At 52.6% G+C, this 11,442-nt stretch overlaps 1 protein-coding gene across 1 annotated transcript; it reads left to right on the forward strand.

The window, feature by feature from the left end:
• Positions 1 to 6,850: 6,850 nt before the first annotated feature.
• LOC121837996 (peroxynitrite isomerase THAP4-like) lies at positions 6,851 to 10,424 on the forward strand. The gene is made up of 5 exons (XM_042293943.1): positions 6,851 to 7,183; positions 9,048 to 9,219; positions 9,365 to 9,448; positions 9,523 to 9,868; positions 9,962 to 10,424. The coding sequence occupies exons 1-5, from the start codon at positions 6,851 to 6,853 to the stop codon at positions 10,422 to 10,424; spliced, it is 1,398 nt and encodes a 465-aa protein (XP_042149877.1).
• The last annotated feature ends 1,018 nt before the right edge of the window (positions 10,425 to 11,442 follow it).

Here is an 11,442-nt window from a genome sequence, read left to right on the forward strand (position 1 = left end):
GTACGGTGTTAACTTAGACATGGGCGGCTTAAAAAAAAATAAAAAAAGACTGGTGACGGTTGGATGCGAGGCTGCTCCCAATGCAATGGGACCAGCCTCGCATCCGCAGCCTTACATGCGTTCCGAAAGGCACTTAGAGTGCCTTTCGGAACGCATGTAAGCAATATTGTCACGGGTGGTGACCAATACACGAGAAATAAACAGGAATAAATAAACGTTTAATGTGGCGAACTTGTGCCAAAAATAAAAGGGTATAAAATATAACAACAGAGCGTCGCGGGCGTCGAAGTCGGCGAAGCAGCAGGATCGACCGCTGAGGCGAAACTGACTCGACAAGGCCGTGGGCGGCCTCTTATCTAGAGTGAGTCACTATCTCAAAAATTCCGTGGGGAAGGTTCGAGCGTAGCGCGCTCGGGGCGAGAATGAACACGCACTTTCTAGAACAACAAAAGCAGGGATGAACGATAGAAGTTATGTTCGCATCAAGAATAAACGAGAACCTTCTGCAAGTCTGCGCCCTGCATTATCTCCCTCCTTTAAAAGCGCATCGTCTCGATGCAGCACAAACCGAAAACAAAGCAAAAAGAAAAAAACGGTAAACTAAACAGTCCTTTTGAACTCATAAGGTCTACAGTCCTATCGAGCGTAGTACGGCTTCAGGCGTACGACGTGGACGACTTCTGGTCGTGAAGGGCGGCTTGATGAAGTCCGTGTTCCATCGGGCATCACCTCGTAGTTCAGATCCCCGAGTCGACGAAGCACTTTGTAGGGTCCGAAGTAGCGCTTCAGTAGTTTCTCGCTGAGACCACGGTGGCGGATCGGTGTCCACACCCATATCCGGTCTCCGGGTTGAAAGTGGACGTCCCAGCGACGAAGGTTATCTTGACTCTTGCCAGTTGATGAGCTTCCTCCGCGCGCTGGGAGATCAGTTGAACGTCGTCGTTGCCATCACCGGTTGGCACGTGAGGCAGCATGGCGTCGAGCGTCGTGGTAACCATCCGGCCGTGTACCAGTGGGAACCGTGTCATTCCCGCGGTATCTTGAACAGCTGCGTTGTACGCAAACGTGACGTACGGCAGCACCTCGTCCCATGTCGTGTGCTCTACGTCGACGTACAATCAGCACGGAATGAAACCCGAACGCCGGAACGCGTGGCCATCGATACAGGCTGCTCCTCCTGGAGGGCCCCTGAGAACTAATGAAAATGCACCTTGGTGCGAGGGTGCGGGTCCTACTAAGATATCCTCAACCCTCGCGCTGGGCGTCTGGTACTTTCGCGTTTCGCCGGTGGCGCGCTGTAACCGCCGTCACTCGGGGTGCTCTTCTGTCGCCGCACTGTCGCCCGGTCGACACCGGGCGGCCGCTTAACCTGGCTATAGCATTTTGCGATAGGCTCTGCTCAGGCAGGGTAATGAATTTATTCCACTCCGGAATTTATACGCCTGGCATATCGGTGGTTACCGAAGAGTACCTCGGCGAGCAATTTCGATTTTTTTAAGAATCGACTGATAACCTCGCACGAAAGAATGCGCATTGCTCATAAAACCGAGGCATCCGCGTCGGTCTGTTGCAGCATTTTTTTTTCATAAAGAATATGAATGTGCGAATAAACAAAATTTATTTCGCGTTTATGACGTTTCACTATTTCTCAGAAACCGCGCGTGGCACGATGTTTCCGTTTACACGTCATCGAGCTCTCCGGGTCTTCTGTGCACGAAATGTTTTAATTTTAATTTCGCCCTTGCGATACGCAAAGTGATAATGAATGACAGCGCTGCAGAAATATCACTGGGAATCCGATACACAAAGCGAGTGACAGTGCTTTTTGTATCGAATGTGATGGCGCTTACAGCGCGCCACCGGCGAAGAGCGGAACTCCCAGACGCGCCGCGCGATGGTCGAGCTCATCTCAGTAGGCCCCGCACTCTCGAACCCCGGTGCACTTCCATTAGTTCTCAGGGGCCCTTCAGGTGGAGCAGCCTGTATCAGCGGCCACGCGTTCCGGCCTTCGGGTTTCATTTCGTGCTGATTGTACATGGAAATCATGTCGGCGATCGTCTTGTTGAGCCGCTCCGTTAGCCCGTTGGTCTGCGGATGATGAACGGTTGTTCGTCGATGGCTGGTATGACTGAGCCGAAGAACTTCTTGAGTCAGCTGTGCCATGAAGGATGACCCGCGATCTTTAATCAGTATTTAAGGTGCGCCGTGTCGAAGGAGAATGGACTCGACGAAAAGTTTGGCGACTTCTACGGCTGTTCCCGATGGCAGGGCTTTCGTGTCGGCGTATCGTGTAAGATAATCGGTCGCGACGATAATCCTCCGATTTCCTTGCGTCGATGTTGGGAATGGCCCAAGCAAATTCATTCCGACCTGCTGGAAAGGCCTAGTCGGGGCAGGTATCGGCTGCAGGAGTCCTGCTGGCTTCGTCGGAGGCTTCTTACGTCGTTGGCACTCATGGCACGACCTTGTTTACAGATGGACTGTTTTCGAGAGTCTCGGCCAGTAGTACTTGTCACGAATCCCAGCGAGCGTCCGGCTGTAGCCAAGGTGTCCAGCCATCGGGTCGTCGTGGCATGCTTGAAATATTTCTTCTCGCAGGCTGGCCGGAACAACCAGCAGCAAAGCAGGGTTGCTCGTTCCGAAGTTCTTCTTGAAGAGCACGCCTCGCCGCAGAACGAAGCTTGACAAGTCTCAGGCCAAGAATCGCGGAACTGAACTTCCTTGGCCTTCGAGGTGTTCGATCACGGCGCGAAGTTCCCGGTCGTCTCGTTGAAGTGCTCCCATGTCGGTATCTGTCACTGCACCGAGAAAACGGGCGTCGTCGTCTTTGTCAGTGCTTTCGGGAAGAGATTCGACTGGGGCCCTAGACAAACAGTCGGCGTCGTTATGCTTGCGGCCAGACTTATGCACAATGGTCACGTCGAATTCTTGCAGTCGCCGACTCCAGCGACCGAGGCGTCCTGACGGGTCCTTGAGGTTGGCGAGCTAACAGAGAGCCTGGTTATCGGTGACAACACGAAACGGGATCCCGTACAGGTACGGGCGGAACTTGGTTAACGCCCAGATGACAGCGAGACACTCATTGTCGGTCGTCGAGTAATTTTTCTCTGCCTTGGACAGTGCCCGGCTTGCGTAAGCGATCACCCTCTCTGCTCCGTCTTGTCTTTGGACGAGTACCGCGCCGAGTCCGGCGTTGCTGGCGTCCGTGTGAACTTCCGTTTCCGCTGATGGATCGAAGTGTCCGAGGATAGAGGGCGACTGGAGTCTTTCCCTCAATTCGTTGAACGCTTTTTCTTGCTCCTCCCCCCACTGGACGTTCACGACGTCCTTGGTCAGATGCGTGAGCGGTGCAGAACTCTTGGCAAAATCGCGAACAAAACGCCTGTAGTAAGCGCACAGTCCAAGAAATCTTCTTACGGCGTTCTTGTCTGATGGCTTCGGAAATTCTGCAACAGCAGATGTCTTAGCAGGATCAGGGCTTACACCTTGAGCACTCACGACATGGCCCAGGAATTTGAGCTCGCCGTAAGTGAACCGACATTTTGACGGCTTTAGTGTCAATCCAGCATTCTGGATAGCCTGTATCACGGCTCGGAAACGTCTCAGGTGCTCGTCGAAGTCGCTGGCGAATACCACGACGCCGTCGAGATAGACGAGGCAGCTTTGCCATTTCAAGCCGGAAAGAGTGGTGTCCATTACGCGCTGGAACGTCCCCGGTGCTGTGCACAGTCCGAACGGCATCACTTTAAATTCGTACAGTCCGTCCGGCGTGACGAAGGCAGTCTTCTCACGATCCCGTTCGTCGACCTCGATCTGCCAGTACCCACTCTTCAGGTCCATCGACGAATAGTATCCGGCATGGCGCAACCGGTCCAGAGTGTCGTCGATGCGTGGCAGCGGGTAGACGTCCTTTTTCGTTACGGAGTTTAGTCGGCGATAGTCCACGCAGAACCGAGGAGTCCCGTCTTTCTTTTTCACCAGGACTACCGGTGAAGCCCACGGGCTGCTTGAGGGCTGCACAATGTCGTCATCGAGCATTTCTTAGACCTGCTTCTGGATTACTTCTCGCTCTTTCACAGAGACACGGTACGGCGACCGATGAACAGGAAACGCGTTGTCTTTAGTGACAATTCGATGTTTCGCAACAGTCATTTGGCGCACCTTTGATGACGTAGAGAAGCACTCATTGAACTCGGCGAGAAGTCACTGAGTTATCGTCGTTGTGGGGTAGGCAGGGTTGGGTCGATGTCAAGCTGCGAAGGCGGCGTTGTCTTAGGTGGCCACGAAGAGAGGTCTTCTGATATTCCGGCGATTGCGGCTGCGTCCGGGAGTTCCTCGGCATGACCCACGGCGGTGCCTCTCGTAAGGTGCTGGGCCTCCTGTCGGAAGTTCGTTACGAGTGCGACAGTGCGTCCGTCTTGGAGCTCCGTGACGCCTCTTGCGATGCCGATCCCTCTTCCTAGAAGCAACTGGGTGCTTCCTTCGAGCAAAACGCCGCCGCAAAAAGTCTCATCGACCCCAACGGGTACGACAACACTTGACCGCGGCGGTAGGTTCACATGGTTTGTGAGGACTGGTACCACGGATGACGTCACTTTGGGGTCCTCCTGTAGTGGAGCAGGCTTTCGAAGCGTCAGCCGGTTTGCTCCGAGGTCGATGACGGCACCATACTCGCAGAGAAAGTCCATTCCGAGGATAACGTCCCTCGAACAGTCTTGCAGAACGACGAACTTGACAGGGCACGTCTCACTGTCGATCTCGATGCGCGCAGTGCATCTCCCGACCGGTGTGATAAGGTGCCCTCTGGCGGTTCGTATCTGAGGCCCATCCCACGGCGTCGTGACTTTTCGAAGGCGGCGGGAGAGCCTCCCACTCAAGACTGAGTAGTCTGCTCCGGTGTCCACGAACGCAGATGTATCGTGGCCGTCGATGACGACGTTTAGGCTATTGGACACCGTTGCAGGGGCGTCGTTTCGATCTCTGGTAGCGTTCGAGTGGGGGCCCTCCGACGTTCGTGGAGGATTTTGGCGTCGGTCGTCTTCGGCAATCCACCTCCAGGGGTTGCTGCGCCTAGTTTCCCCGGCGAGGAGCGAGGGGTGACAGGCTTTCACGTCGGGGTCGGTGCATCGGCGAAGCTGGACGTCGTGGTGACGGCGATCGGAACTCTCGGCGGGACGCAGGCTCGGAGGACTGAGGTCGTCGCAGGTACTCGTCGATCTCCCGAGGTCGTTCACCACAACGGGGGCCGGGTCCTTCCGGTGGAACCCGCGAAGCCCAAGTCGTCGGTATGGGCATCGGCGGTAGGTGTGGTCTGCTTCCCCGCAATGGAAGCACAGAGGGCGTCGGTCGGGCGTTCGCCACACGTCGGTTTTCCGGGGTGCGCGAGGCTCCGGGCGGGCGTACTGCACCGGGTTGTCGTGGCGTCTGTCGTGTTGCGGCGCAGAAGACTGACGTCGGAGCGGCGCGACATTGGTGCGAGGAGGCGGCGGTGGCCGTCGAGCCACTGCGGCGGAAGTCAACGTGGGCTCTTCGGGGGCTGCCAGGATGACGGGAGCCTATGGCTGCAAAGTTCTCTGGACATCTTCCCGCACAACCTCGGCGATGGAGAGTGAGGCCCGGCGTACTGCAGCGGGCAGGAGCTTCTTGAGTTCCTCCTGGACGACTTCACGGATCATTTCACGCATGCCGGGGAGGGTGGTGGCAAGGTCGGATCCGGATGTCGCCAGAGTGGTTACGCCGGGTGTCGCTGGTAGTGTTTGGCGCGTGCTTGTAGGGCCCGTTTCATATTCGTCGCCTTTGTGACGAACCCGTCGACGGTTGTCGGGGGTTTGCGAATGAGGCCGCCGAATATCTCACTTTTCACACCCCTCATCAAGTGATGCAGCTTCTTCTCCTCGGTAGCCTGAGGATCGGCGCGGGCGCTCACGCGGAGAACATCCTCAACGAAGCTGGTGACGCTCTCATGTAGGTCTTGTGTTCTTGTTCGCAGGAGATCTTCGGTCCTTTCACGTCGGTGTTGGCAGGCAAACGTCTTCTTCAATTCTTGCTTGCACGCCTCCCACGACGTCAAAGAAGCCTCGTGCTTTTCCAACCAGTGCCTCGCAGTTCGTTCCATCGAAAAGTAAAGGTTCTGCAAGCAGTGCTCGGCTGACCACCCGTTATGGCGGGCCACCCGTTCATAGTGTTGCAGCCAGTCCTCGATGTCCTCGTGTGCGTGTCCGTGAAACGGCGTCGGAGTTTTGGGTGCGACGGGCAGGTATACGACGGCAGGAGCGGCCGGGGCCTGCGCCTGGTTGTCTATCATCGTCTTCTTCGGCTTGGGCTTGTACAGTAGCAAACCGTATTCAGGATCCTCTCCCTTGATGCGCCGGCTTGTCCGAGTTTCGGGTTCCGCGGGGAGTGGTCTTCTCACTGGGCTCGGAACCAGACTTGAACTGCGGACTCTTGGAGGGGAACGCTGCACAGGCATGCGGTACCCCGCACCTCCATCAAAATGTCACGGGTGGTGACCAATAAACAAGAAATAAACAGGAATAAATAAACGTTTAAACCGATATCTGAACTTTTCAAAATAAGCCCCGGACGAGCTGCCCGGGACGTTACTATACCTAAAAATCAAGACCATACCAAGGGATGGTGATCGGATTATTATATTTCTTTGATTGAAGAGCCGCGATCGGGCAATCCGTCGGCCGGAAGCCGCCGGTGCGATTGACGCCACCGCGGAGGAGCCCTAGCGGAACTGACGTCACAGACCTCTCGCTCCTTGGCAGACTGGGTTGTCCCGCTGCAGTCCTAATGGAGAACCGCGCCGAGTGTTCCTCATTCTGATCCAGTTTCTTCCATAGTTATGCCGCGGTACTGCGCTGCACAAGACTGCTCGAACAGCTTATGTTACAGCGGCAGGCCTGCGCATAAGTTTCCGAGTGAGCCCACGTTGCGCAAGCTGTGGATTCGCGCGGCCCGTCCTTCCCAGCCAACATGGAAGCCCGGGAAAGGCGATTGTCTTTCCACGGAGCACTTCGAAGACGAGGACTACAAGACGAGCCCGAAGTTACTGCAAAGTCTAGGCTTGCCTGTAGAACAGGCCTCTTTGAAGCCTGGCGTGGTGCCATCGCTCTTCACGCGAAAACGCAAGCGAGAGCGGCACAGCGGCGCCATGGAAAAACGGCGACGGAAAGAGGTGAGCGCAGCTACTGAAATATTTTTCTGCTTGTTTCCGAGAGGAAAGCACGAATGCGAGTGGTCGTGAGATTAGCGTAGTACATTCCGCGACGCTGTTAGCGCGAACCTGCTAACTCGCTTTGAGGACGAGCGCGGAGAAACGCCGAGATCGCGTTTTCGCTAACAGCGTCGCGCAGGGTAAGTGTGTACTATATCCGTGTTCGCTATCGTGCCCTTAGCCGGACGAAAGGTTGCCGCCAATCGCAGGTGCTCCACTGTCGGTATCGTGTACATGGCGAGACTGCAGCTATACTCTGTTTCACCTTATGATGTACCGCAGGAAAGGCTACAAGCGCGAGCTTGTAGCCTTTCCTGCGAGCTCACAGCGTAGGCAGCTGCCTACGCTGTGAGCTCGCGATTCTTGCCTTCGTTGCGGTACAACATATGGTGAAACGGAGTTTTAGTAGCTGCGGCGATGGCACTCGGTTTTCGGGCTCATGTGCTAGAAACTTGCTTTGAAGCTACGAGCTTGCGCCGGCACCTTTGGCTCAGTTGTGAAGGCTGGTATTTATCTTTATTACTACTGATAAATGCCAGATAATTTTAATTTGAGAAATTTGGATACACCAATGAATATCGAATTTTGATTTGGGCTATCTGAAAATGGCACATAGGACCGAGTTGAACCATTCCTGGGAGAATACGGTTAATTGATGATCTATGTACTTCCTTTAGGTTCGCAGCGGGTATATTCGGAGCTTGAGCAGGATGTGCAAACTCCGCGGCATCTTGAGCATGTGCCATTCTTTATTGTGGTGCATAAGGAGACGCTGCTGAATTTCGGAATAGGATACTCACAGTATGAGTGCCACGCCATTTAGAAAAGTGTGCCTGTATACATCATTCTGTTTTGAAAAACTCATTTTCCTCACTGGTCTGCTCTTCCTGACGAGGTGGTTAAGCTGCTGTCACTTCATCTGTTCAGTGTTAACCTGGAAGGCAGTTTCTCTCAACTGCGGAAAATAAATGAAAAAGAGCGCTGCAGTTTTTTTTTAATGAGAACCTTGTTAGGGTACATATTTCCACCCCTTGTTTATATTTCTGATTACTATGACGATATCTTAGTTATAGACCAACACGCGGCCCTGACGTCACGCAGCTGCGGTGGCACTGTTGACGGCACTGCGCAGGCGCAGAGGCTTCACTTCACGTGAATTCGGTTTCTGCGCACGCACACTCCCCACACCTGGTGTGGTCAAATGCAGGCTTTTTTGTAAACAGTGTGCCGGTCTATAAGATCTTGTTTCGTCTATGTTCTTCCCATACATTGAATACATGCTCGCAATAATGCTTCAAGACGACAAGTGCCGAGAATGCCTAAAAACCTGGTGGTGTATGGAATTAAATTGCAGCAAAAATCAATTCTAGTGCCAAAAATAGATGCTGCTAAACGCGTGCCAATTTAGAACAAAAATAAACACAGCGAAATCTTTTGCTGAGTTACTCTGTTTTAATCTCGTGAAATGTGGTGTTTATTTATCAAGTTCACTAAGAACACCAGCTGGCCATTTATGACAGTTGCACCCCAATCAAGAGGCCATTACAAGCGCTTGTTCAATTTCTGGACTCGAGGCAAGGCCACTAATTAACCTCGGTCGTCATTCGACCGTTTCATCTTAGTGTTCATGACTGTGCACTTGACGGTGTGATTTGCTTACCAGTTCAAGCAAAGTCAAGATGAGGAGGGTACACAGAGTAACATGAGCCTAACGAAGATAAGGGCTTGGGCCAGTCACCCTCATTTGAGCAGAACCTGGGTGTTAGCAGCATATTGAAAGTGTGTTTGTTTGCATGTTGTAAGTTTTTATGCCTATCATTTATAGATAATTGCTGAATTGCTGAAGGCACCGGCGCAAGCAAAGGCCACACTCATCGCTGAAGAGGTCAGCACATCCTCAACCCCTTCTGGTAACGACACTGAGCAAGGTCCCGACTCTGGACATGAACCAATGCATGATGCAAATGCTGGCATCGAAGAACCTTGTTCGAGCTCAGGTATCTGCGCTGATTGAAACTGCTCAGCTGACATATTTTGTAGTACTGCATCCTGCCAAATTAGGGTAATCTAGTCTATTGCTGATTACATGAGCCAAGGATGATTTTGTTTTGAAAGACACTTTATTTCCTCTGCTGTGAACAGCCCCCTCCATCAGTAACGCCAAACAGGCTCAACCTGACCTTCGGAACGCTGCTACGCAGACTTCGGGCATCTACAGAAATCGAGGTACGTATCTGCAAGAAGAAATTTCACAGAAGGCAGCATTGTTCAGATAGTTGTAACACGTTATGATGGCACAGGCATACAAGTCACCTTGAAGACTTCATCACGAAAGTCCCAAACGAATCCTGTCCTCGTGACACCACGATGCTCCTCACCAAATCATGTCCCCCAGGCTCCATTGAATTGGATGTGGCCTGAAGGGCTGACTCTGTCACCTCAGCCGCCAGTGCGCAGACAACCAGCTCCACCACCGGACCCACCACAGCTGCCAACAATAAACAATGAGCTGCCCAGTGCAGGCCAGGAAGAGTCTGTTGAAGAGTGTCCCACGGAGCTGCCAGAGCCACACGTGGAAGCAGACAGCCTATACCTCCCCTCTGACGCTAGCTTCCTCATGATGATGTCCGACACCGGCTTTCTGAGGTTGGTATTAGTCGGAAATATGTCATCTTTAGTAACGACTGTGAGAGGGTGTGTAAGAGGTTGCTTCTTTTTTCTTTTCTCTTTTTATTCCAGGGATGCACAGCAGAACACTGCATCTGACAGCGCACTCAGTCAGCATGAGAGCAGCAAAACCGTCGACTACGTCTCGGAACGAAAGTTTATTGTTTTCGAGTCTTGTTTGGACGAGCGACTGGGTAACTGTACCGAGTGCACTGCACTGTGCCGCATCACAGAGAAGAAGATCAGAGGGACATGTCTCCGGGTGCACAGAATGTGCAACAATGGCCACCAACACACCTGGACCAGCCAACCATCAGTGAATAGGAGGGCCCTGGGCGATGTGCTCCTAGCTGCAGCAACGCTCTTCTCTGGGAGCATCGACAAAAAAGTGCTGAGGCTCCTCCACCAGATGGGCGTGCCCTGTTTATCGCACGAGACATACTTTAAGATTCAGGGTGCCTTCCTTCTACCGGCGATCAGACAGGTATGGCACGTTTTCAAGCTTTTCCTTTCCTATGAAAGAGGTTTATTTTAGGTGCCAATACTTCAGGCTCAGCACTCCTATGGGATCCTGAATGGTGTAGTACATGCGTAGGAAGCACCATACGTTTCTGTCTACAAGTCACACATTCCTATAAACGGCTGTTTTTACAAAAAGCTTGATATATACATGTTTGCAAGTACGTCCTCAGGGTGCCTCCATCTTGCCAAGTTGGGGTGTGCTTGGGCGCGGCCATAGTCTGATTACGACACCTTAGTGAGGCATCGTAATCAAATTTAATGTGCCCAAGTGCACCCCAACTGAGCAAGGTGGCGGCGCCCCGAGGCCGTACTTGAAAACGTCTATCGGTGGCACATCTTTATACGGGCCGCAAGGCAAAACTGCATTGATAAGCTGTCATATCTATATTGTAATATAAGCAAAAGTAAGAGCCAGCTTCAATGTTCTTGCGAACTACCGTGGGAAATTTGTTCTGATGTGGCCGGCTGTAAGCTCTGCTGGAAGCCGGCATATTGCCAAGCTTCCGATTGTAAGGAAAAGCTGATCCGCCGACCCGAAGGCCACATCTAATGGATCTAGGTCTGTACGATTCAATACACTCCAGCACCCGAGGCTACATCTAATGGATTAAGGTCTGTGCGATGCCATACAAACTACAGGCTCTGCCGATTCTCCTTTGTTGTAACTTTTATACGGCCTTGCACAGCTATGGTATATACTTGCAAAAAAAGCGGTGTAAGTCGCACCTCTGTGTAAGATGCACTGACAGAAATTTGAGGAAAGAAACAACTTATGTGCTGGAAAATATTGTAAATAGGGAGAGCTGAGATGTCCTCTGTTCCTCTGCACCTATTTTTACCACACTCCTGGGGTGGAAAGGTACCAACTGTGTGGACAAAGCAAGTATATACAGGGCTCATTGCACATACTTCAAGCTCGAAGACTCGCCGCATTCCATGTTTGGTGAATTGTCGCCCTATGTGTTTCTAAACGTGGAGGCAACGTTTTTAATTAGTTCTTATTCTCCTGCTTCGTGACTGATTGCACCTAC

The sequence above is a fragment of the Ixodes scapularis genome, unplaced genomic scaffold (genome assembly GCF_016920785.2).
Source record: "Ixodes scapularis isolate PalLabHiFi unplaced genomic scaffold, ASM1692078v2 PGA_scaffold0__279_contigs__length_252992795, whole genome shotgun sequence".
NCBI classification, from domain to species: domain Eukaryota; kingdom Metazoa; phylum Arthropoda; class Arachnida; order Ixodida; family Ixodidae; genus Ixodes; species Ixodes scapularis.

What these genes read in the sequence shown, in the direction of transcription:
- LOC121837996 (XM_042293943.1), top strand. Translation starts at nt 6,851, where the DNA reads ATGCCGCGGTACTGCGCTGCACAAGACTGCTCGAACAGCTTATGTTAC. An exon ending in AAAAACGGCGACGGAAAGAG is followed by an intron (nt 7,184 to 9,047) that starts GTGAGCGCAGCT and finishes TATCATTTATAG; the next exon opens with ATAATTGCTGAATTGCTGAA. An exon ending in AGAACCTTGTTCGAGCTCAG is followed by an intron (nt 9,220 to 9,364) that starts GTATCTGCGCTG and finishes TGCTGTGAACAG; the next exon opens with CCCCCTCCATCAGTAACGCC.